Source organism: Pseudorasbora parva, chromosome 18 (genome assembly GCF_024679245.1).
Source record: "Pseudorasbora parva isolate DD20220531a chromosome 18, ASM2467924v1, whole genome shotgun sequence".
Taxonomy (NCBI): domain Eukaryota; kingdom Metazoa; phylum Chordata; class Actinopteri; order Cypriniformes; family Gobionidae; genus Pseudorasbora; species Pseudorasbora parva.
In genome coordinates this window covers 27118671-27146150 of record NC_090189.1, presented here as the reverse complement: position 1 = coordinate 27146150, position 27480 = coordinate 27118671, and the positions used below count along the sequence as shown (strand labels likewise).

At 37.0% G+C, this 27480-nt stretch overlaps 1 protein-coding gene across 1 annotated transcript in view; it reads left to right on the top strand.

Moving 5' to 3' along the window:
* The first annotated feature begins 7315 nt into the window (after window positions 1-7315).
* Window positions 7316-27480, top strand: part of gfpt2 (glutamine-fructose-6-phosphate transaminase 2) — a 32675-nt gene continuing 12510 nt past the window's right edge. Inside the window, exons 1-12 of the mRNA XM_067423822.1 lie at window positions 7316-7866; window positions 9190-9297; window positions 9629-9724; window positions 9822-9947; window positions 12378-12436; window positions 14125-14259; window positions 18211-18272; window positions 22138-22217; window positions 24207-24327; window positions 24542-24705; window positions 26636-26731; window positions 27148-27245. Of these exons, the coding sequence (XP_067279923.1) occupies window positions 7860-7866; window positions 9190-9297; window positions 9629-9724; window positions 9822-9947; window positions 12378-12436; window positions 14125-14259; window positions 18211-18272; window positions 22138-22217; window positions 24207-24327; window positions 24542-24705; window positions 26636-26731; window positions 27148-27245 (1152 nt within the window). The 5' untranslated portion in view covers window positions 7316-7859. The remainder of the gene's footprint in view (window positions 7867-9189; window positions 9298-9628; window positions 9725-9821; window positions 9948-12377; window positions 12437-14124; window positions 14260-18210; window positions 18273-22137; window positions 22218-24206; window positions 24328-24541; window positions 24706-26635; window positions 26732-27147; window positions 27246-27480) is intronic.

Here is a 27480-nt window from a genome sequence, read left to right as displayed (position 1 = left end):
AGTGTACTTAAAATTTCAGGCTGTGACTGTTTTTTTTTTTTTTTTTTACAGTGTATGATATGGCAACTTCCCACTCTCTCTCTCGAAGCCAACACGGAAGTGACTGCAATTCATTGACTGGCCGCTAGAGACAGGCACCAAAAGGGAGTCAAATCTGTTTCTTCCCCATGTTAAAATGCCAAACTTTCCAGCAGAAAAAAACGTGTTTACAGCCTGGTACAAAACGTGGTTTTGGCCTATATAACTCATTTTGCCCGTCATGACAACTGTGAGGGGGATGAATATTTTCTTGAACTCATCTGTTTAAATTATATTAAGCCTTAAAGTTCTGCATAAGATGGCAGCGGCCGACTTTAGGCTTTAAAATGCTCTTCAGACACCTACGGTGACGTCACGGAAACTACGCCCATATTTTTTTTTACATTCTATGGGTGTAACGTGCAAGTAGCAGGACCATATATACCGTTAGACTCATTCATTCATGTAGGTTATTTTTTATTTGTTCTTTTGTAACTTTGAACGTGAAACTGTGCTGTGTTTATGTCTGATAATTTGGCGTGCCGTTTTCACAAGCCAAGTAGCCTATAGCCCACCCTGTTTTATAAAGGCCTACGCGTCTGAACATTTCTGGCCTTGCTCCAGCTCCAGACACCTGATGATGGTCTCCATCCAGTCCAGACCTGAGATGTCTGGGAGGTCTACAGAATGGTGCTAGGCACCGATCCAGATCACCGATTTGAGGGTCCGTAGAGGACGGCAAGATGGCAACATTGTTCTGTGTAACAAAGAAAATCAATGCCTTTTTAGGCAATCGCTGCAAACTTTGCAGCATAATTCTTCTTTTAGGTCAGTCGATCTGTCAAGTTCAGGCCAGTTAAAGCTGCTGTCCGTAACTTTTTTGTGTTTAAGAATTACGAAAGTTATATAATGAGAATGTACAATATAAATCCATTTTCCGAACCGTGGCTGTTGTACACAGTTGTATTTAAGTTAACAAAAAATAAAAAAAGTAATTACTGGTCGGTTTCTCGCACAAACCGATCGTTACGACATCAGTGTGTCGTCACAAGCCGCAGGGTTTAATTTGAAGTTGTTTGTGTATTTTCTTTTTTTTTACTCTCGTAGAATTACACCCCATTGACATGCATTATACGACTGGGACAGGAACAGTTGGAGTTAAAAATTTTCATTTGTGTTCTACTGAAGAAACAAAGTCACCTACATCGTGGATGCCCTGGTGGTAAGCAGATAAACATCACATTTTCAGTTTTGGGTGAACTATTCCTTTAAATCAGGTAAATACAAAAGGTGTGACAGCATGCGAGTAACAGCAAACACGAACGAACATCGACCGAATGAAGGTGAGGAACTGAAATACACATGGTGATGAACTAAATTAATATATTATATTATATATTACTACCACTCAAAGTACAAAAATAAAAACATTGGTATGAGTGACGGCAGCAAGTCAAAGTATTTGGCTGGATTAGAAAGCCTGATCTCAACTGCTGTGCTGCTTTGCACGGCATCATTTACCTAGATTTGAAGGGATGGAAAAATCTAACTCACCCACTGAGTTTTAGTGTGCCATGGAACATAAATGACACATTTTCAAAAATTCCTTTGGATTTTTAAGTAATGTTAGTGCTGCATAATAACATTGAAATGCCCGTTTCACAGACAAAGCTTAAATTAGTCCCATGCAGGCTAAAATGCACGTTTGAGGCCAAAGTCTCAACATTAAAAAACATTCATTTTTATTTCTTTTAAATGTCACTGCCATTGCTTTGTCTCAAGATCCACACCAATAAGCTAAGGCATGTTTATAAAAGCTATAATTGTCCTTATTAAACTTAATCTGAACCCTGGCTGTGAAACCAGGCCATTTATTAGACACCATTATATAAAGCTTAAAAAACAGCTTCATTTCACACATTAATTAGTAAACTACTGATCTGTTAAACATTATATAAAGTTTATAAAACTATTTCTCATTTAATGTATTATCTTCTGAACTGATGCTAGGGTGATATATAGTATAAGATAATACATAGTAAAATAAGATAGTGAGATAAGAATAAACTGATATCAGAGAGGTTGGGTGCTAAAAAGGAATAACAACTGCAACACAGCCGCCACTGGAACTCCACTTAGTCTCGGTTAGATAATTATTTGAGGGTGTGACTGTTTGTCGTCTGTACCACCCTTTTAGTGGTCGCCGACTGCCCACTCATGACACTGGGCATCTCTGACAGCGTGTACACAATTAAAGCGTTTACTGTATTTAACCCTGCTTGTTTTGGGTTTTTTTATGTTCTGGTTTGGTAAATGATAGGATTCTGCCATAGCTCAAAACTACAACTAATAGAGGACCTCATTTTCGTACGTGAGAGAGAAATATCTATTGTTACTGAAATACATCTGTTTGTAATTTACAACTTAGCAAGCTGGTTCAAAACAGTCCTCCCTCCTTTATGAATCACTTGACATCATCTTGGATGATACGGCATATAGTGTAAGTGGATATCAAAGCACAAATGGCGAATTGGTCCATTAAATATTAAATTGTGGATGTGAGGATCATGGAGGTCTGATTTCAATCCCTACAAAAACTCTTGCCACAAAGTCGGAAGTACATACTTTCCTAGGACGGATTGTATGACGTAGCATTAAGACTGTTTTCAATGGTATTATGTGAACACTCTTAACCCATTTTTTTAGAAGGGGTGTACACAGAAGTTTTCCAGGTAGTTTCTGTTTACCTCACCTCTCCTAATTCAATAATCCAATCCCTGGACCGTATCTGGCCTGAAACCGAATGATTCAAATCTATCAACCTTTCGCCTTTTGTCTGTAGATATTATCTCACCTCAGTTAAGCTCACCTTGTATGGCTTGAGTAATTTTTTTGTGAGTTTAAGGTCCATTGGGAGTCACTGTGGTGGGGTGGATCTTCACAATAGCCCCCTGCGCAGTGACCACACAGGGCCCATGTCTTATTCAGATAACGTGACACAGATGTTAAGACAAGAGAGGCTTTACAATGTTGTAGCTGCAGGACCCATTGTTAAGTGGAAACATTAACGATGAAATCGAAGTTCTCTATAAAAGGGTCCTAATGTCTTCAAATAGACTTCACATGCTCAACAAAAAAAAACCTTTAAAGGGTTACTTCAGCGATATTGCATTAAGCTTTGTATCAGTAAAAATACGGTATATTCGTATACTTGAATGACCAGGAACTGAAAACACGGCAGACTGATCACGTGCTGTGAATGTATACCGCGGAGGCCGCGCTCACCTCATGTAATCTGATTCCTGCTGTGTTTGTGCTGTGACACTCGCTCGGCTCACTCACATTATATTGAACAGACACATTCAGTTTTTTATTGTAGTGTCTGTTCTCTAACTGAACTAAATGAACAACGGTAAGAGTGGTGCCGTGGTGGACAAGTGAACCAGTAGCAGTGGTTTTGGGAGTGGCCTCGTTGGGCAGCAAAGCAAGTGCATTCTGGGAGTTGTCTTTCATCCCCATGAGACAAATTAATTTTCGGCCAAGGCACCAAATTCAAAAATAATTTCACATTTCTACTACATTAATAACCAAGTTAAAGTACAAAGCTTAAAGCTAAATCACTGAAGTAACCCTTTAAAGGCACAATATGTAAGATTTTTGGATTAAAATATCCAAAAACCACTAGAACAAAAATGCTATATATTTTGTTGACTTGTGTACTTACATTATCAAAAATGTTTCCAAGAATGTTTAAGTCCAGAGTAATAAGCAATTTTGATCCAGCATACGGAGTTTCCGTACGTCAACTATCAATGACATCAAACTGTGTTACCCTGGTTTTATTATTATGAAGAAACCAAGGAAACACTTTATGTTTTAATAAATTCGGTTTTATTAGACAGGTGACCAGACCAACTGTTTGTAAAGACAACAATTCCCTTTGTTTTAAATAAGCAATCTCTAGCGGCAAAAAACAACAACATTTTAATGCTTTAATGCTAAAATGATTGACATTTACCAGTGACAAAATATCTACGTTTTTATAGTGCGGCTGCAGATAAAATTTTCCTTTTCAAGAGAAAGATGATGTTTTTACAAACAATTTCTTATAAACACAATCCAGTTCCTAAACAGGCCTAATGCGTAATTCCAGGAAAGCCTTTATTCTATGGCATACAAAGACATTATAGGGAAGTTCGCACTTCAGGTTTTTAACAAAGGTTTGGCAAGGCTCATTTTCTGCATGACAATGTCCCTTTTATTTTCCACTGAAGGAAGAAAGTCATACAGGTTTGGAAAGACACAAGGGTGAGTAAGTTTGATTGTAATCAAACTTAGACTAGAAGCATGTGGTTAGTCCTCATTTACTTATGGAGTGGGTGAATATGCATAGGCTACTGGTCTCTGTGTTCTATCTATTTTTCAATCATTTATTCATTTATTAGATATATACAGTAAGTTACAGTAGTGTCGAAAACCATTGTCCGAGCTAACAGGAAACGTTCTCAGAACATTGACTAACGTTCTCTGAAAGTTCTCTCAAAGTTATCAAAAAACGTTATTGAAGTAACTTTTACTGATTAACTGTTTTAAACTGTTACTGATTAACGTTCTAAAAACGTTAGCTTTAAAACGTTATTCTTACATTGTTAGTATGTTTTAAAAAATGTTACTACGTTAAAAAAAGTATTAGTCATTACAAATTAGTCATACAGCTTTTCTTAAACTTCAGATACAAAAATTGTATATCCAGTGACAACTTAATGACACTTAAATGCTATTTTTGTTAAAATATATATATATATTTTTTACAATCAGAAGAAAAATCTGAACATTCAGAAAACATTTGTATAACTTAATGGGAACGTTAGGGAAACGTTCTTATAACCTAAACTTGTTAGCTGGGATGCCAGTTATAAAGTTGTTGTATACCATTTTTGAATTGAGAAATAAAATTCTCCTTGATCTTTTGACATAGAAGAGGTCATTGTTCTATGAAAAAAAAGTGTGTTTCAGAACTCAAAAGTTCCTTGTTTGCCCCAAAACAGCTAAAGGGTCCTGCACACTGTGCGATTTTTCAAAATCCTTTGCGAATGTCCCTTGTCAGACTGTACGAACATGATCGCCATGTCACACTGTAAGATCTCAGTTGACATTAATGTCAGACTGCACGATAGTGAAGGTGCGCTAAAAACGGACGCGCGCAAGAAAACTCACCCGGAGTTTTATATCATCAATGAATGACGCGTTCAGTGACAGTGAGCTGCATTACACACGGGGCTGAAATGCTGGCTACAAAGAAATCTCTAGCTCTCGTTTTGGTCATAGTTTGTCTTGAAAAACGGAGATATTTGACTGTCGTCGTAGGAGAAGTCACACTGCAGGATTCTGTGCCAAATCTTCTGACACTGCCAGAATTTCGTCTGAGGTAAAATTTGATCGCAGCGCTCATTAATCGGCTGCCGGTGAACATGTCAAACTAACGACCAAAGACGTCAGATTTTAGCCTAGGATCTGAGGAATCTTTTAGGATTTGCTTAATTTGTCCCAGACGGCCAAATCGTGGCCAAAATCGCACAGTGTGCACCCGGCTTAAAACCATCTTTGTTTGGATTTTGTCACATTACGTCATAGTGTGACAAGACCAATCAACTTCTACATGCTTCTTTAGCCACGCCCACCGAGTCACACATAGTACTACACATAATACATAAACTCCATCAATAAAATGATAGATTCCTCTGAGGAATACAAGACCTTTTGAAGTGCCGAGTGGTGGCAAAACACAGTCTTTGCATTGCCGTCCTTGTAATCCTAAAATTAAGAAAGCAAGGATGATTGTTATTTTTAACGAAGTTGTATCTGCAGTAACAGTTGTTAACCAAAACTGTTAGGGGTTAACACAGTGTTTTTAACATGTGTCACTATTGCTTTTTCTTTTAAAAATTGTTTGATCTGTACCAAGTATTTATACTCTAGCTCCGCATTCAAACTGAATATTTGCGATTTGTCGTTCTTTCCTTTGCTTCGGCATTCATGGTTTATGTTTGGATTTTCGGATACGGAAGAGAGGACGTAGAGAACGCCTCTGGAAATACTCGCGTAAACTCGGTGAAAACAGCTAGCTGATGCTATGACACTTTATTTTACACTGAAGCTTTTGCTCGGCAATGTTGTTAAGCGAATCAGACTTCAATATTTCTAGGAGCACTTCAGCTATCTGTAGGCCTACTGTACGGTCTGCTGCTGAGTGCCCATCTCGAAAGCCAGGAAACGCTTTTAAATCTAGGCCTAAGCCTTTCGCTGTAATCCTGAATAACAGCTTCAGTGACATCTTCTGTTTTGTCATCAGTAAAAAGACATCACAAGTTTGATTTTAATAAAAGACACTGCAAATGATAATGCATGTTTTCACTTTGTTGAAAAGATGAACTGTGTGCATTAATTTATCATTCCTTTTACAAATAAAACATTTAATATTTTAAAAGTAAAAAGGGACTTTATATCAGAGGAGAACGTTCTAAAATTCTTATTACAGTGAATGTTTCTGGCTTTGTGAATATGAAACTTGTGCTGAAGACCAAGTAATACTACAGTATAATCAAAATTAACATCCTTAGAATGAAAATGGGACAAAAAAAAGTATAGATTCTGTAATCTGTACAAATGTGTTACATCAGCAGAAAAATAACATGGCAACTTCTGACCAATAAGTTTTAGCGAATGGGCACTAATACTAGCCTACAGATGAATAATTGATTCTTCTTCAATATTACAAAAGGAACATAGGCCTACAGAAGATACATAGGCTATGAACAATTTTGAAGTGGAGATCTTCAATTTTGCGAGGAAAAGTCATAAGTTATTCAAATCACAGTTCGGATAAGACATAGTACTCCATTTAGATTGTGCTTTTAGGAGGTTTCTTGGAGTTAAAGAGAGAGCATTTATAATAAGGAAGTTGTTGAATTTTTTTATTTTTTTTTATCTAATAAATGATCACCACTGATTGCAAGTGCAAGAATATAATTGTTTAAGCAGCCATATCTTAAATAAACCATTCTTTAACTGTGGTAGTTTCATTAGGCTAATTTCATTTGCCACAACCAAGACGTATAAAAAAATAAAATAAAACATATTTAATATGAAAAAATGGTTCACATAGTTGGCAAATGTTTTAATTATCAAGGAAGTGTTTAAGCCCTCAAAACAATTGTACACGTAATAGCAGGAAATTGAAAAGAATTTTAATATGCAAAACATTTTCCTAATCATAACAGTGGGAATTTGTGTCGAAGTCTTGAATGCGACACGCCCATCAAAACGCAGTGTTCGAAAGAGTGGGTCAAAAACTTCTAAATTAGATTGTTTGTGATGTAAAAGTATTGATAATATTATACGTAGGCCACATAGAACATTATTAAAAATGCTGTTCATTACCCCTTTAAATATTTGCTTCGTTCCTCCATTTTAAATAATTTGGATAAACAAATGATCACAGCAGAGCACAAAGGACAGCACAGCGTGGCACATCACAAAGTTTATGTTGAGCGTATGAAAAATAGGTTTACAAACAAAAACAAAATCAAAAACAGGAATCTTTACTATTCTAGCATCAAGCAATAAACTAGTCCTTTGAGTCCGCCAGCGGTGGGCGGGGCGGATCGTTGCCTTGGTAACCCAGAGGTGGAGCAGGTTATAAGTTGTAAGTCCACTCCAGTCGGCTGTTAGTAATTTCTTCCCGAGATCTTTGGATCATATTGCGATTTGCCACTCGCTCTGCTCCGCTTTACCACCAGACTCTTCAGGCTACCTTCAGCTTGGAAGCATACACTTGAACGATGTGCGGTAAGTTCAAGTTTCTTATCATAATTACTGTAACGTTACTGGAATAAAAAAGGTGTAACTTATATGAAAAATGTCTTCTCATACTGCAATTGTCTCTATTAAAAGATGTGTCCCAGTGCGTGAACGCGAATAGTCAGTCGAATGGCAGCGTCATCCTTTAAGTGTAAATATTGGGTTGGTCTGCTGGTTATCATTCATCCGAATTGTGACAGTTGAAGTGACAGATCCGGTTTGCAGTGCGACAGCGGTGTTGACTCAAAACCTAGCCAACTGCCTAACTAGGTAGCATTTGTGGACATCACCTGAGCTAGCGAACGATATGTTGCCTGGTGTTTCGGTTTGCGAGTGACGCAGGAGAATCCTGTCTCTGTCTAGGGAGCACAAACTGCGTTTTTAGACACATGATCATGTACAATGTGGGTCCACAACTTTCAGCTCGACGTGGCTGATCCCAAATGTGCTAAATTAACTTTATCGCTTTGTCTAACATTAGTAAACATAAGTATGTGTGTATATATACTGTACTCGCAGATAATCTAATTGAATATCAACTTAAAGTGAAGTACACTTTCAGTTGATAATCTAATTGAATATCAACTTAAAGTGAAGTACACTTTCACTTTGATGCACGTTGAAATATTGTCAAATTAAAACTTTGTCTTTACTAAAGTACATTTTAAATCATTATGTTTAATATTTTTTGTCGTGCTTTATAATACCAGTAGTTATTTTGATGTGCTGACATCAACATAGGCTACTAAATCAAATGTGAAGTATTTATAATTTAACAGTTTGTTGTTTGATATTTAAAGTTAATATATGTTAAATCTTTGTCAGTCTGTGTCTCTATCTATCTATCTATCTATCTATCTATCTATCTATCTATCTATCTATCTATCTATCTATCTATCTATCTATCTATCTATCTATCTATCTATCTATCTATCTATCTATCTAGTCTGTCTGTCTTTTTCCATCTGCCAACAAGCATCTTTTCTGAATCCTTCACTCTATTAAAGGGATAGTTCACCCAGAAATGAAAATGTTGTCATCATTTACTCACCCATGTGTCGTTCCAAACTTGAACTTGAACACAAAATAAGATATTTTAAAGAATGTTGGTAACCAGACAGTTGACGGCACCCATTGACTTCTATAGTAGAAAGTAATACTATTGAAGTCAATTTAGGTAAGAAATGATCTTTGGTTGAACTATCCCTTTAATATCATCTTATTGTTTTAATTGGAATTGATGTGAACTTTTTTTCCATTCGCCACTAGTGTTGTTGCTCTCTCTAAGCCTTGTTACCTTGTATCTGGCAGGAATTTTCGCCTACCTGAATTACAGAGTGCCACGGACGAGGGGTGATATCATTCAGACCCTTATAAAGGGACTTCAAAGGCTGGAGTACAGGGGTTATGACTCTGCAGGTAAGACTGTCACTCCCGCCTCTGTAAAGGTAATGTCAGCATGTTGCGCAGGTAACAGATACAGCACAAGACCTGAACAGTAGCCTTGTTTCTTGTATTTTGGCAGCACGGAGGGCCTGGAGTGTCAGTTGTTTTAGCTGAAGCAGTCAGTTGATATATGTGTGAAGGGCATTATTGTGCAGTTCATCTTTTTTTTTTTTTTTTTTTTTTTTTGCATGCTCAGGCCCTTCTTTCTTCTTCTGCACTCGTTCTGTTTTATAAAGACTTTACAACAAAGACAGAAAGATTGTGACGATAAATTATGTTTTCATTTTTTTGTTTTATTTGTCAGGTGTTGCAGTAGATGGCCCAGGAAAAGATCACGCAGCTAATATCAGCCTCTATAAGAAGACCGGGAAGGTGAATGCTCTTGATGAAGAGATCCACAGTACGTTAAACCACTTTATTCTCAACCTTCTTATCTTTTGTCTTTAAAGTGCTTCTATAATGATTAATAAAAAAAAAAATCTGTTTTGTATCATCAGAGAACAACTCCATCGATCTTGAGGCAGAACTGGACACACACTTTGGCATTGCACACACTCGCTGGGCCACGCATGGAGAGCCCAGTTCTCTCAACAGCCATCCTCATCGATCCGACAAGAACAATGGTAAGACATCGAGCGCGATGGGAGACAACACAAATGTTTGTGAGGTACAAACAGAGGGACAGAGGGTTAAAAAAACCATAGGCTATTAAGATTCATAGTTGGGCTGTTTAAATATTAGCCTATAATATTATTAAGTTCATCAAATGTGTCATCTGGTTTATATCCGGTCATTAGTAAACCAGCTGTGGTTGCTGTCAGGTTATGGGCTCTTTATCCAGAATAGACAGGGCTTGGCAGGTAAACCAGGCTTTAAAGCCATTATGTTTTGTTTGTAAATTAAAGGCTAGTGAATGCTGTAGTGCTCTGAATGATGGTTCAGATGTGAAAGTTCACCTCAGAAAATAAACACCTAAGTAGGGGGTAGAAAGAGACAGCAGGAGGTTCCTCTCGCCACAATGTTTGCTGTGCTACTGATTCTGGATCAGCTTTCTCCTGTAATATAAATGACACTCACAAATATTTAGTGATGTTTCTTCTTCTCTTTCAAATAAAAAATGTTAGCATGTTATTCAGTTTGATTTGAGAATGATCCAAAGAGCATATTAGGCTTGATGGACGAAGAGCATCAGTACAAAGCAGTGCAGATGATCATATAGTTATAACTTTTATTTTAAAATTTTAAAAACATATTAAATTCTTAAAGCTGCTGTCCGTAACTTTTTTTTGTGTTCAAGATTCATGAAATTTTTTATAATGAGAATGTACAACATAAATCCATTTTCCAAACCGTGTTTTTGTCTTACCCTGAATCATTATGGTACACTTATAATAATTGTTTATATTGGGACTATTTCAGGCCAGACTGGTAGGTACCGTTTCGGAGGTGCACGGTCCTTGCCTGACTTGCCATAGACATAAACAGAGAGAAGTAGCTTCGGCTGCAATAAAATTCTTCTTAATGGCCAATTTCTTTTTATTTTCTAACTTAAAAATACAGATAATATTTTGCATTATATATATTTTGCACAATGTTCTTAGTTTTTTTTCTTAAGATTGCTCTTAAGATCAAATTTAAGTTAAAGTATTCAGATTCCTGAAAAGAATGTTCTTAAAAAATCTTTGTAAATAACTTCTTAAAGCAAGGGTGTAGAGGTACATTAAAACTATCTTAAAGCATGAAGAATTTTTTTCCCCACATGATTATTATTAGTATTATTATTTTAATGTAATTTTGTTGATCAAAGATGAGTTTTAAGGGGTACAATTATTAACCACAGGGGGATTTTTTTAAAACTTGTTTCTTAAGAAGATTTTCATGAATGCATGTACTGATTTAATAATATTTGTAACTATTTTGTATTAATATTTTGAGTCAAAACTAGAGCCTTTCTCTCTCCCATGTCCATTCTCTACTATACTTTCAAAAAAAGCCAAACCAATAAAAATTAAAGGTGCACTGCGTAACATTTTTTTCCAGTAAAATATCCCCCTAGGCTAGTGTTATATACTTTGTTCAGTTAAAGGACAACTCTGGGGAATTTTTAAGTTTATCTTGATTGTTATATCTTTGTGAGTACAGTCTATAGAAAAAAAAAATGAACCGGATTGGTGCTTGCAACACAGAGTTATTACAGTTAATGTCCAGAGCCCCCACTCAGCTAAAACGGCAGCTATGGGGGCATAAACGTAAAGGGTGTCTTTGTGCCTCTTAACAGACACAAAATACAAATATACTTTAAATAGGCGTCCTCTAGCTGACGGAAAAGTTACAAAGTGCATCTCTAATCTTATTATCTGAAAAAAAGAAAAAAAGAAATATATATAAATTGGAAGCATGTAGGCTTACATTCATTAATGACTTGAATGGATGGATGGATGGATGAATGAGTGTGTGTTACAACTATACTGGTTGTTGGATCTGACAGACAGCAACTTTACGTAAGGAGGGCATGAAGAGGAATGTGGCCTTACTTGCTCCTGTTACATTAGTAAGTTTATAAATATGCATAGCATGCTTTATCTCAGATGCCTTTGTATTTTGCCATTTATGTTTATTTAAGTGGAGGGCCTTCCAGCAAGAGTTTTGCTCCAAATACACTACAATCGCCCCCTATACCCTGAAATAAAGCATTATTTTAGGGGACTGCCCTTTTTAGTGGTGTCTGAAACCGTAGTGGACGTAATGGAGTGCACTCATTTAATCCCACATTGCCCAGCAATAACAAGTGTACAGCCGATGTACACAACATCTGTTCGAATTCGCTCTCTCATTTTCATTCACTCCTTTAAGTGAACTGTATTAGTTGACTGACGCAGGGAATAGAGGATGATTTCAGATTCAGACACTTTTGTGTTACATTTAAACCAGCTGATCGAGGTTTTCAGGATTATCAGGTTGGAAGGTAGCACTCTTGAAACAGTATTGGACACCCCTGTATCATTTGCTTTTTTAATGTATTTATTTATTCTTCTCTTTACGTTTCTCTCCAGAGTTTGTTGTCATCCACAACGGCATCATCACAAATTACAAGGAGTTGAAAAAGTACCTGGTGAGCAGTATTTTTTAAAGACTTCTTTACCGGAGCCATTGCTGTGCCATTCATTTAACATCCATAATGAGAAAGAAATGCTGGGCAGGAAAATTATTTTGAATGTAAAAAGAAGGTGCTACATACCAGAAAAGAATAGAACCAGTTTGCTGAAACAATGCCAAATGATCTAGTATCCCACCCAGCCTAATTGGCATCCGTGGTTAAAGGGATACTTCACCGCTTTTTCATATTAAACTATGTTATTCCTTTAACTAAAACGAGTTGATGCATACCTCTCTTGTCTCAGTGCGTGCACTTAATCTCTCTGACTCTGATTTAGTTTAGCCCACTAAGCCCAGTTCATTCACTATGGAACCAAACAGAGATCAAGTTAAGTACCAAACACCTCCACGGTTTCCCCATTTAAATACAGTTACACGAATAGTTGAACGATCAAGTATGGTGACAAAATAAAACGTGGCACTTCTCTAATCGGATTAAAAAGGAGAACTATAATGTATGGCGGATTAGCACTTCTGAGAGTACTTCGGCTCAGTGTAGGGAGCTAAGCTAAATGCTATCAGATCGTCACCGCACATCAGAGATTAAGAGAGTTTTAGTTAAAGGAATAGCATAGTTTAATATGAAAAGGCGGTGAAGTGTCCCTTTAAGGAAATTAAAATACATTTTAATGAAAAAATTAGATTTTTTTTTTTTTTTTTGTACAGATGAAATGTTCAAATTAAGACCAGGAAATTGTATTATTTGTTAAGAATTTAAAGGTGCAGTCACTTTTCTTTGAAATTTATTAAAATTTCCTTTATTGTTTTTATTGTTCCGCTCACACAGAAGTCTCTTTCTTATGAACCCGTGTGACGAACTTAAAAGAAATGATATGAGGAAATCTTTCACCCTCATGACAATTGCGCAGATTATAGGGGATGATTGGATTGCGTTTACGGAAAGATGTTTTTAATCATACCTTAAGAATGATTTATACGATCAAGACAAGAAAAGAAAACGAAAGCACCCGGTCTTAATAGCATGATAATTAAATGTTAGGCGTGGACCTCAATTCAAGATTTTTATTAGAGTGATAGTTCACCTAAAAATAAAATGTGATGTTTATCTGCTTACTCCCAGGGCATCCAGGATGTAGGTGTGTTTGTTTCTTCAGTAGACCACAAATTAATTTTTTTTACTCCAACCGTCCAAGCCCATTGGCATGCATTATACTAGCAACGGTTGGAGTTCAAAATCTTCATTTGTGTTCTAGTGAAGAAACAAAGTCACCTACATCTTGGATGCCCTGGGGGTAGGCAGACAAACATCAAATTTTCATTTTTTGGGAGAACTATCCCTTTAAGACATTGTGTAGAAAGTAATTGTTCATGACATAATTGTCTTTTATTTTATTTTATTTTCAAAGGGTTCTGTATCACAGATTATGTCTTTATCATTTTAGTATTTATTGTTAGTACAATCACATCTAGTAGGTTATGTCCCACAAAACAACATTTATAAGCAATGAGAAACCATTCAAAACCAATGTAAGTTAGTATTTCACTCTTTCTCTGTCTTTCTCATTCATTTATCTCTGATTCCTTCATTCTGCTCTGTTCCACAATAACAAAAAAAAAAACATGTTTTGTTTTGCCGCTGCTTGTGCCTGTAACCATGGCTTTTCCATCCCAACCCATTGATAGGTTTCCAAAGGCTACGAGTTTGAGTCGGACACAGACACAGAGGTCATCCCTAAGTTGATCAAGTATCTCTATGACAACCGCGAGAACGATTATGTGTCCTTCTCCACCCTAGTGGAGCGCGTCATTCAGCAGCTGGTAAGCATCATGAGTGTGTACGTGTACGTGTGTGTGTGTGAGTGTGTGTTTGGGGTGGTCTTACTCAAGCCTCTGGGAACCCCTTGCTCGGATTGTGAAAGTTAAAGGCCAGCTCTTGCTCATTTTCAGCCCTCTTAAAAACAAGTAAAAGAAGTTCAGAAGTTCTTCTCTGTTTCACCGTGATATTTGTAGTCAAATTCTTACTTGTTAATCAAGTAAGGCAAAAATGAGGACTAGCTAATTGTGTTTTAATGTACATTTTTTTGTAAACATCTTCATCTTAAGCAAATTCAGTCAGAGTTTGGTCTTCTTCACTGTCAGTTGTAAATTACCTCTAGTAACATTTATCAGTACATACTCGAACAGCTCTTCCTCGTCTCCAGGTGACTGATATTACCGAGATTTTCAAATGTGGACCTTGTTTTATGAGTCATTGTCATTACCTTTGGACGACTCTCATAGCCATAATATTTTCTGCTGGGAAGTTCAGCTCTATCCAAACATTGTTCAGTGACGTATGAGCGAGGGAGGTGCCCTTTGAGATATTCTTGACAGAAGTCTACTCTTTATCATTGGTTTATAAAACACCCCACCTTGCTATCAGCATAACGACTGTGACATTCCCCGTTTTTACCATCTCTATAGTATGCTGTTTGTTTTATGGCATCTTCTGTAAATTGATTACACAAAATTTTGATTGCGCTCTAAGCTTTGGCAGCCATGTTAGCGATGGAAGGCTGAGAGATAAAAAGATGATAACATTGAGGTGTTGTTTAAGGGGACAGCTGCAAGTTTTTAAGCAACCTCCTCAGGGATGAGAAAAAAGAAACAAATCTTAATCGGAGACTAATTGAAAACAGACTTGGATGTTTTGTGCATTTAACTTTACAAAGACATTTACAACAAATATTCCTGAATGAAGAAGGGAAAAAAAGCTAAATCAATAGCAGGAAATAACTGATACACCGCTCTACAGTCATTTGAAAGTGATTGCAGTACCAGTTTTGGCCACAATCTTACATACACTTCCTTTAAGATTTGTTATTAGGTGTTCAAGCACGAATGGCTGAAACCCTATTGTAATTGTTAGGATTTTTATTAGTAGTATTATTATTCCACCGTAAAACTGATCATACAGAACAAACCATAAGGCCTAGAGACTTCAAACCTGGCCAGATGGTAGGTCTCAATTTGGGGAGAACCTCACAAAGTATGAGCCCGATTGGCCAATAGGGGGCGCTACAGCGACCAACAACGCAAATATAAACAAGTGCTTAAAACCTTAATTGTTTTTCAAAAAATCATGGTGCATTATAGAAACCAAAGCCTTTTTAGATTCATAGTTGGGCTGTTTAAATATTAGCTGCTGAAAATCAATGAAATGAGTTGCTCAACAAAAGTGCATTATTATTACTATCAATGGCATTCTTTGACAAAAGCTGTCCAATCCGTTACTATGAATGTTTTAAGTAGTAACCAATAAAAATATGTTTTACAATCCACCCGCCATTGTGGCTGGTACATAAGGCAAAGTCAACCGCCACTTTGAAAAAGTGCCCGCCATTGGCTGGTGGTGGGTGCTAATTTCTCACCTGTTCACGAGTTATCAACTGACCAAAACACCATCATATGTAGGCTACACGCATACAACCAATGTTCCCTCTCATTTTTTTTCTCGCTGAGCAAAGCTTTTCTCTATTGGGTGGACATTTTGGTCACCTGAGAAAAAGCATTCTTTTTACCAGACCTGCACAGCATATGTAAACACGCACAATATGTGGCTTCATCATGCAGTTATAACTGTTAACTTTAATGTGCCATTACTATTTTATTTAACCCTTGATGTAACTTAATTCAGAACAGTTAATTCAGAAGTCAAATTAAGCACATTTTATGTTTTTTGTTTGTTTTTGTTTTTTACAATGCACTATACTGTACACGTTCTTTACCAATAAAAACTATTTAACATTTCCACTATTTTCTATATCAGATATTCTGTATCAGCTATTTATTTTATTTTACTTTTTAATGGCAATGATCCCTAAACAATCGTTTTGTGAAATCAATTATTTATTAGGCTAACCATATAATACAGCCTATTATATAATATAATTATATTATTTAATTATTTAAACTATAATAGGCTATTATATCAGTTTAAATACTTTCATTTGTAAATAATAATAAAAATATTAATAATAATAATAAATGGAAGTAATTAAATAGATCTAATAGCTAATTATGTTTAAGGGAACAAATGAACTCTTTTACAGTTAACTAAACATCTCTGAAACCTAAACCACACACACATCGATTTATTCTGAGCTGAGGTGTTGCTGATGTGTTTTGAGTTTGAAAGCTACACTTGTGGTGTTGTAGCAGTAAATGTCTCTTTTCTTACTGTGCTGTCTGTGCCCATCATCCGTTATCTCTACCACTCAATCAAGCCACTCTTCTTTAAAACGTGATGAGGTTGTATTTAACATCTTTGCATTTTACTTTGCCTCTCATATTGAGCTATTTGGACCGCTAACATGAAACACGCGACATCATTCTCTCTATGAAATCTGTAAACTTTCACAGATCAAATTGATTTTTCCCCTCATTTTGCGTCTGCCAGAGCGAACATTGCATACAACGTGCGCATTTATCCCAGAACACAGCATTGTTTTGGAGTGTAGGTATGAAGTCAGATAAGTATGAAGGCGCAAGATTACTAAGTGCCTTGTAAGTAAGAAGAAGGTTTTTAGAATTGAGCCAATCCAAGTGTGATATGCGAGTAATGTGTTGAGTTAGAGGAGTTCTTCAAATAATTTGAGCAGATGAATTCTGTACTAGCTGGTGTTTGTAGAAAAGGGTTTAAAATAAAAAGAGCATTACAGTTATCAATACGGGAAGTAACTAAAGCATGAACAAGAATCGCTTCGCTATTTACTTAGAGAGCCGGACGATTATAATTATGTATGAGGAAATATAGAGGGAATTGCACTGTTTATAAAGTACTGTCAAAGATGACACCCAAACTTTTAATCTGTTTAGAAACAGACACTGGAAAATTATCAATATTCAAAGAGAAATATTTAGAATTGGCCAGACAAGAGACAGTGTTTTTTTTTATTTTTTATATTCATGACAGTTAATGCCATTTTCCCCCAAATTTTCATGATTGTAACTTAAAATATTTCTATATGATTTAAATTGTTTCATATATATGAAATATATTTACACTGCATTTTTTCACTGTCTTAATTCTAATTATTTCTTATTTTAATTAAAAAATAATATGTTTGCTGTAGTACCAATGTGTTTAATTGACATGAACATGTAATTGTAATTGACACAATGTAAAAATGGTTTAAATCTTAATAGTATGAAAAAGTATTTTGTGAAATTATATATTACAATATTATTATTTTTACTTTAAATAAATGCACATTCAAGACAAGTTGAGACTTCTTCCAAAAACATTAAAAATCGTAGTGTAGATAGACAGACAGACAAACTGTGTGTATAAAGCTATTTAGTAAAGGCTGCATGTGTTGAAGCACGTAGACATAAAATGTCTACAAAGTGAGTTGTGTATCAGTGTGTCTGTGTTACATATGAGTGGACTGGAGTGTATGTGCTTTCCTTTGGGCAGCAAGTCAGGAGAGGCTCATTGAGGAGGTAGGGGCAAATATAAGTTCCCTCAGCACACAGAGAGGGCCCCTATTCCCCTTAGTTCAACCGTCACTGTGGGGCTCTGTTCCTCTCAGCTCCCCGGTGCCCCTCCACCTCACTGGGCCTCCGCTCCAGGCCTGATCCTCAGCTGCGCTACAGAGATGGGCTGGCCAAGAAACACGAGCCCCTACCTTTCAACAGAATGACGATTTAGATCTGTATCGTAGCTGTTCCTGTGCCTTACCAATGACCATTTGTCTCATTTGCTGTTTTTTCTCTGTCTTCCCTTAGGAAGGGGCATTTGCTCTGGTTTTCAAAAGCTTTCATTTCCCAGGAGAGGCCGTTGCCACCAGGTCAGCAAGAGCTATGGTTTCTCTGAACTGTAACACACTCAGGTTTCCTCATTCCTTTCTTGCTCTTTCCATCTTCTGAGATGAACTCCTTCCCATTATTTCCCTTCGTGCCAGTGAACAGGGGCCAGAAGGTTACAATTCGCCGTCGTCAAAAAAGATTTACGATGTTCACTTGCACATTAAAAGACAAGGAACTAGGATCCTTTAAAAAGCTGTCGGTCCAGGAGTCAGGGATATAACAAAGGTGTTTATTAAGGGTTATTTCACCATGCCTGGTTGGTACTCTGACCCTGTATATATAATTTTGAGTCGACTGAGGTCAAGACCAAAGTTAATTATTCCCATCTGCCCATCGCAGATTGTGACAAATATGTTGCTGGTTTTGGTAAATTCTGTCTTGCTGTGAAGGGAACATTTTAAGACAGACCATGTTGCAAGACCCATCAGTGTGGGTTTCAGCATAGACACTAAAATGCTGTTGTCTACAAGAAAGGGACTTTTTGGAAAGGTTATTCATGGAACCTTTGAGGGAGGGATGTTGCATGGAATATTTGTGAGTGGTGTTTGCCAAGGGCTCTTCAAACTCTTTAATGGCAAGGACCCCCTAATATGATGAGGGACCCACTGCTTTAAATTAAATGGCAACTTTTTTAGCATTAATATATAAGGATTTATGATTAAAAAAATATTAAATATGATATTATAAAGTTAATGTTTCCAAAACAGGCATTTATATCATCATTGATCGAAAGCAAATTACTAAAATACCGATACCAAACCAATATGATTTTCTTATTTTTAAAATAATCATGTTTAAGAGTAGAATTCCTGGTGGAAAAACTACATTATCCATAGTGCTGTGCAGAAAATGACACCAATCAGGGAAAAATAATAATATTTTTGTCTATACAGTGAGACTCAATGGGTCTAATGGTGTTTTCACTTGATTCGATTGCCTGGTCTGTACCCGAGTTTAATTGCCCCCGCTGGATCGTGTTCACATTATATAATTTGGGACATTATATAATTTGTTCGCATCATCGTTTCTGCTGATACACATTATCTCTGCTTGCAGTGCGTCAGTCAGGAAAGTGAGTGAGAACACAAAAAAACCCCACAGTTTTATCTAATCATAAGTCATCAATAGCAGTTCACTTCTGCATATTATTATGATTACAATCATATCAGTAGCGAACCACTCTGGAGTTCACATGAACCTTACCCCAGATCAGCCATTTTATGGAGTATGGTTCATAGGTGCACCCAAACAGACATCAGGTTCTGGGTGTGCACCAGAAGTGAGTGTTAAAGCACCCAAAAACAGCATTGATTCATAGACTTTTATTGTGTGGACTAAAAAAAAAAAAAATTAACGTTGATAGCCCTAAAAAACATCTATGTCTTTTTCCACATTTTTCATGGACCCACATTTCATGTAGCACCCTAGCAAACACCTACAGCAGTAGCACCAAAGACTTAAGATATACCAATGACCGTGCACTCACTAATGGAAGAAAGAACAACCCGAATATGACGGAATAAGTCCTGCCTTCTAAATAAGAGCGAATAAACACTTAGAACATTCATTGCATTACTGTAGCTGCAACAGTGCACTTTTTCTGCACAGCTGGTTCCAGCTGGTTTCCCCCATTTTTCCCATAGGGATTTTAAAATGGCCTTTGTTAAAGAGTTTCAATCCATTAACCAAGACAAGCAGCTACGAGGTGAATCACATCACTACAAACTTGTAAACGCTGATTTTAAGCAAATACGTTTTTGAAAATCGGACAAAAAGAGGAAGGTACAAGAAAGGTACTTAAAGGTAGGGTAGGTAATTTTCAGGGTGAGCAGGGTGAGCGGAGGTATGAAAAGGCAGGTAGCACATTGTACCGCTTGTATATTTGGACCACTTAACTTAGTGATTGCTATCAGGATGTGAAGAAACTTTCAACCAGCGTAACAAAAAAATGTTTCTAGAACAAATCGCCTACCCTGCCTTTAGCGTATTTAGAACTACAATCCCATGAAGCATTTCGAACAGCATAAACAAATGAAAAACGATGGAGACATATAAATTGTTTACAAATGTTGAATAAAACCCAATTTATTTTAAGTTTATTGCAAAATATACATACATATATACAAACATTTCATTTTTTTGTGAGCATAGGGAGATTACACCATTCATGGAACTAAAGAGCTATTTTGGAGATTTTTATTTTATTTTTTTACTCTGATTGGTGTAATTTTCTGCACAACACCATGGGTAATGTAGTTTTTCACCAGGAATCTAAACGAGTAGAACTAATACTATACTATACAGTTATTTGAAAATTTTGATGAAATAATGCAGACTGACAGCTTTAGCAGAAGCAAATACCATGAATTGACAGCTTAGTATGATACAGTAGTCAAAGTGGTTCAAAATTTACTTCCTTATGGAGAAAATGAATGGAATATTAACTTCCGGAACCCAACTGTTGCGGTCTATTAGAAGCTATGGTTGCCATAGAAACAATCAGTGTGAACAGACTTTTCTTGAAAGGGTTTTTGGTAGAGTTCTGACAAATGCTTCTTGCAAGCACCAAGCACCACTCACATTCAGTGTATTATTGGTTACTAAAAAAATTACATAGAAAAGTTTTATTGAAATAAAGTGAAACTAAAAACTAAAATGATAGAAATGTTGCGTTGACCAGCTAACTGGAATTAAATAAGTAAAGTAGTACAGTAACTAAAACTGAAATAAAAATACATTTAAGCTAAATCGAAATATTCAAAAAAAATGACAAAAGCACATAACAAATTACATTTACCTAAAATTAAAACGAATAACGAAAATATACAAAATAAAAGCTATTTTAATAAATACTTAGTCTCCTTGTAGTCAATAATTGTATCCCTTAAAACTCATCGATACAAGGTAGTTTGTGACGCCAGAAACGTCACAACGTTGATTTCAAACCGTGTTTTTGTGACTATCTTTGTTTCACTGCAGTTTTAAGGAGAAAATACTCAGCAGTGGTTTGTCTAAAAGTATAAAAACACCACATAGACATAACTTGATTTTCACCACAGGGGCTCTTTAATAGTGTATAAATAATAAGACTAATTACAAACTACAACAATTCTTAATTCAGAGTTTATTGTTTATTATAGAATCCATCCCAAAGAGTCCATTCCAACGTATTAACATTAGCAGATCACTTCCAAATTCTCATACCGCCCTTACCTCCATTTGGTTATCATTTGACTACACGTGACACCAAAGCTAAGTTATACCAAAAGAGCGCTGCTGAGTTTCAGCATTTTGTTGTTCATGGTTCATTCGCTAAACTTTTATCCGGTGAGGAGTTCGAATCCAAAATAAACTTCATGGGATGGTGAACATTTGGCTTGCTATGAACACTGAAATGCATCTGCCCCACCAGTTCAAACAAAGCAAGCACTGAGAAACCGCTCCAATGTGATCCCATTTGGCACGTCAGCATAAGGAACTGTGGGCTGCGCCAAGCAAGATAGGTGGTGCATATAAAGGACAGGTCTGAAATATTTCCTCAAACAGGGGTGAGGGGGGTGGACCTAAACAAGGATATGATGAAATAGAGAGAGTGTGAACACAGGTATCTTGTTTACAGCAGGGCTACGCTAACTCAGCCACTGGAAAAGCAATGCCACTGTTCATTGAAACTAGGGCAAAGTCCTGCAGGTGTGCTGTTGTGCCATAGAAACAATGAAAGTATTGCTTTTAATGTGAGGGGAAAAGGAGATGAAATATCTTTGTCCTTTCTTACACACACAAAGCATGTTTTGCATAAGCATTCAATAGTACATTTTTACCTTTTTCTGATCTTGTTTCAAACAGACGGGGCAGCCCGCTGCTCATTGGTGTGCGCAGTCAGTATGAGCTTTCTACTGAGCAGATCCCCGTCCAGTACAACTCTGGTAAGTCTAGCCCACATCATCTTTTCTTCTTATCTGCCTTTATATCTCCCTAAACCAGTTCTCTTAATTGAAAGTGAGTTTGTTATCTTACCTCTTTGTTGTGTTTGTTAACACCCAGATACCACACACCCATAATGTATTTAGATGCTTGATGAGTGTTTCATTCCAAAACTATTTGCATCGTTAGTGATTTGTTCCACTGTAACGTCTTCATACTCTTCTAAGAAGGCTTTGTACTTTTCTGACTTGTAAAAAGCATTCATGACTCAGAATTTCCTGAGCGCTACAATGCGACCACTACAGATTTATTTTGAGCAAGAGAAACGTATCAGTCCAAATCCGAGGACATGAACATGTCATGTGTTGCCAGCACCGGAATGAATTACATTTTAAAGGTCCCGTTCTTCGCGTGTTTTCGAAGCTTTGATTATGTTTACAGTGTGCAATATAACATGAGTTCAAGTTTTGCGTGTAAAAAAACAGTATTTTTCACACAATTTACTGTACAGCGCTGTTTTCTCTGTCCTAAAAACGGCCTGATGATTTCCTTGTTCTATGAAGTCCCTCCTTCAGAAACACGTAACGAGTTCTGATTGGGCCAGCGCTTCCCGTGTTGTGATTGGACAGCAGCTTAGCGCACTTTGCCCGGAAAGGTCCCGGCTCTTACCATAACGGGGAGATGCAAGCGCTGAATGCGCGCTCTTCTCCACGTGGGAGAGCAACAAGACCACGCCCCCTATTTTGTGTGTTCTTGTGGGCGGAGGGTTAGTCAACAAACGGTTCTAGTGACGTCATTACATCCCTGCACTTCCTGCTGTAGTCCAAACCGGCCGTTCGCTGTAGGCTTTGAAAGGGAACTTCTGTTAATTAAAATATCTCGCTTGGCATTGAACTTTGGATTTATAATTTTACAGGTATTATTTATGCTCTAACAGCAACATTACACACTAACTAAAGTTTGAAAGATGGAATCGCGAAGAACGGGACCTTTAAGGGCCAGATTTACTAACAGCCAGCACAAACCCTCTTTTGCCGGTGAAAAAAAAGTACTGTCAGGATTTACTAAAGACGCTAAAATGAAAAGAATGCCCTTAAAAAGGACATTTATTTTTGTGGCTGACCTTATTGCGTATGCATTTGTAAGAGTTTCCTTTTGAGGCGCAAAATGTATGAAGGAGAGTATTTAAATGATTCATATAAGGTGATTTACTATGGTTTGCGCTAGTCAATTTTCTGATATTTGAACCATTATTTACTGCCCAAAAAAGCACATCTTAAACCAGACTTTGATTTGCCCTGCTCTTGGTAGATTACGTTGGTCGTTATGGAAATAATTGGCACTTTTATTGAGCTCTCGCTCTAATTAAATAAAAAATAAATTAAAATAAAATAGAAACAGATATTTTAAATTGCAGTGATATTTATGTAAAGTGTAGTTCTATGTCTGTTCTCTGGCATTCTACATTGAGATTTGTCTTAACTGGAATCGAGGAGACTAATCAGACTGTTAAGGTGGTCTGACATACTTTTGGACCCATAGTTTTGTCACAATAACAAATTATGTGCTTTATAAAAAGACAAAAGGCAGTTTTGCCATCATTTTGACCCCTGGCACATTTCTGGCCAAGTTATTTAGAAATGCGTGTGGCATCCAGCCCAAGCCTGATTTCGAAATATGGTCGTCATACATGACAATCATCTTCCTCTGTTTGCGATAAGTGTAATGCTATGATACTATCTCTTTCTGTGAGCATGTGACATGATTTTATAATGGAAGTATAAAGCACACTGTTGTATAGTGAATATTTAAATTAGTCTATTTCAGTTTAGGTTATTTTTATTTCATATTTCAACTGTTTGCTAACAGAAATGCTCAATTAATTGTATAATATTAAATCACTTGTCTTTGTTTCTTGCTTTGAGCAATAATTCTCTGTTAATATTTCACTGAATTCTACTAAGAGTGATTTTATTTCCCTTTTCTTCAAGGTGATTCCAGGAAAAAAAATGAACAGGAGAAAAACTTACTGAACCAGGTGGACAGCATCAATGCCTTGCACTCCGTCCACGACAGATTGGCGGTGGAGTTTTACTTTGCCTCTGATGCTAGGTAACATACATACACATAATCTAGAGCATTAACCTCATATTGACGTTAAAAGGCTTCTCATTAAGAAACCTTAACTGCTGACATCCAGGTTGAACTGGTCATACCAGTTGCTTACTGAAATAAGTTCAGCAATGCACCCTGCTGGCCACAAAACCTCATTACAAATGTGATGGTGATAGTAAAAGTAAAGTAAAATGTGATTTTTCTCTTTCAGTGCCATCATTGAGCACACCAACAAGGTGGTTTATCTGGAGGATGATGACGTTGCCGGGGTGGTGGAGGGGAAGTTGTCTGTGCACCGTATTAAGCGTAAAGCAGGGGAAGACCCTGTCCGTGTCATTCAGACCCTACAGATGGAGCTCCAGCAGATCATGAAAGGTCCCAGATCACACACCATCGAAACAATCTTTAAAAACACTCTACTACTGAATAATTAAAAACATTTTAGTATATAAGAAATAAATCATAAACTACAATAACAAACAGGTGAAAATATGAGCATACCTCTGCAAATCTAACACATCTGCAACCGATATCTACATTTACATTTACTGTATGCATTTGGCATGCACTTTTATCCAAATTGATTATACTATATTGCCAAAAGTATATTATAGGTTGCCACCTGTGCAATAAGTCGATTCGTGAAATTTCCTCACTAATAAATATTCCACGATCAACTGTTAGTGGTATAACAAAGTGGAAGAATCTGGGAAAAAACAGCAACTCAGCCACAAAGTGGTAGGCCAAGTAAAATCACAGAGCGGGGTCAGCAGAAGTCGGCATATTTCTGTAGAGTAAGTAGCTAAAGACCTCCAAACTTAATGTGGCCTTCAGATTAGCTCAAGAACAGAGCATAGAGAGTTTCATGGAATGAGTTTCCATGGCCAAGCAGCTGCATTCAAGCCTTACATCACCAAGTGCAATGAAAAATGTCAGATGCAGTGATGTAAAGCACACCACCACTGGACTCTAGAGCAGTGGAGACGTGTTCTCTGGAGTGACGAATCATGCTTTTCTGTCTGGAAATCTGAAGGACAAGTCTGGGTTTTATCGGTTGCCAAGAACACAGTATGTGCCTGACTGCGTTGTGCCAAGTGTAAAGTTTGATGGAGGGTGATTATGGTGTGGGGTTGTTTTTCTGGGGTTGGGCTAAACCTCTTAGTTCCAGTAAAAGGAACTCTTAATGCATACCAAGACATTTTGGACAATTTTATGCTCCAAACTTCGTGGGAATAGTTTGGGGATGGGTAAACCCAGCCTGATCTGCCGGTGATTTGATTTCGCCCTGCAACTCAGCCTAGAAACCTGTACATTCATTTCTACTGCTTCTGTTACACTTTTGCAGGAACTAATCACAGACTGGCTTATCCACCTGGCGTGCTATTGGCGGGTTTAACAGGATGACGGATAGAGAAGCGATGGGTCGTTGCCCGTTTATCATAACTTTTGTGGTCTGATTAGTTGAAGGACTATCCAATTGCGTACAGAGTCATTTGAATAATGCTCGGTTATCACTCCTCTTGTGCAGTAGAAAATATAGAGCAGACTCCCCAGACCAATGTTCAATCTTAAATTGAGCTTGTTCTGGTATACAATATAATATAATAATATAATACAATATAAAATATAATAGCCAGACAAGGGATGGCCCCTTCCTGTTCCAACATGACTGCACACCAGTGCAAAAAACAAGGTCCATAATGAGCTGGATGAGCGAATCTGGTGTGGAAGAACTTTTCTGTCCTGCACAGAATCCTGACCTCAAGCCAATATAACCACTTTGGAATGTATTAAAGTGGAGACTTAAAGCCAGGCCTTCTCGTCGAACATCTATGCCTGACCTCACAAATGCGTTTCTAGAAGAATTGTCAAAAATTCCCATAAACACACTCCAAACCCCTGCAAAGGGTGGGCCAACTCCATATTAAACCCTATGGATTAAGAGTGGGATGTCATTAAAGTTCATGGGTATGTAAAGGTAAAGGCAGGTATCAAAACCTTTTGGCAATATAGTGTACATTTCTCAGTCCTTGCATTTCCTCCAAATCAAACCCATAACCTTGCAGTTGCTAGCGCCATGCTCTGCATTTTTGCCAGATGGTTTTTTGTTCATCTAAAAAATGTAATTCAGTCTCTAATATACCAAACCCAGTTGCTGTTGGTTTTGCAGAGGAACAAAAAGGAACAGTTTTGAAGAAGTTCCAGTCATATGGGCATCTCAGTATCGGTTCTTTAGATCCTAATCTGGTCTTTGGTTTAATTCAGCAAGTTTTGTTTTTGTACTAAAACCTTTTCATACTTTTAGGTAACTTCAAGGCTTTCATGCAGAAGGAGATCTTTGAACAGCCTGAATCTGTCTTTAACACCATGAGAGGCAGAATCTGCTTTGACAGCAATATAGGTACAAAATTACATTCCACTTTGCCAGAATATCCATGTCAAATTAAATTAGGGTTCTTCTTGTAACACATCCCTGAAAGTGCTGCCTGATTTGATATTGTAGAATTAAAGCCATTGTCAAAGGTGAAGTGTGTAATTTCTGCACCTACCCTTTTAACATCAAACGGAATTCAACAAATAATGACCATCCTGTCGCAAACAACATTGCTTTGGTCAATGATGCCTAATGTTTACTTTACACATTTCCTGGAAATCAGCCTACGAATAGGAAATTACAAATTTGTACCTTTAATTAATAGCTGTTTAACAAATAATGCAGCTGATACGTTTGGTTGCAAAGAATCCTATAACCAGAACTTGAGCCTGATTTTTTTCTTAGTGTTTTGGATCAGTTAGCATGCCTATTTTTGTGCACAGTTCTTCTTGGTGGCCTTTCCGACCATCTGAAGGAGATCAAGAGATGCAGACGCTTGATCATTATTGGCTGTGGAACCAGTTACCATGCGGGAGTGGCAGTGAGTTTTTTTTTCTTTTTTTTCTGGAGCATAACAGAGGACATTTTATTGCATGCATAGATAAAGATGAAAAAGAATGAGACTGGCTTTTGTTGTTATCCATTTTCATCACAATGCTCTCTGCTTTATTTCAAAACGCTTTCTGAAACGTAGTAAACCATATAAATCATCTTACAGCACATGCGTAAAATGTAATAAAATGCAATGAGATGAGACTGAGAGATGTTATGTATAT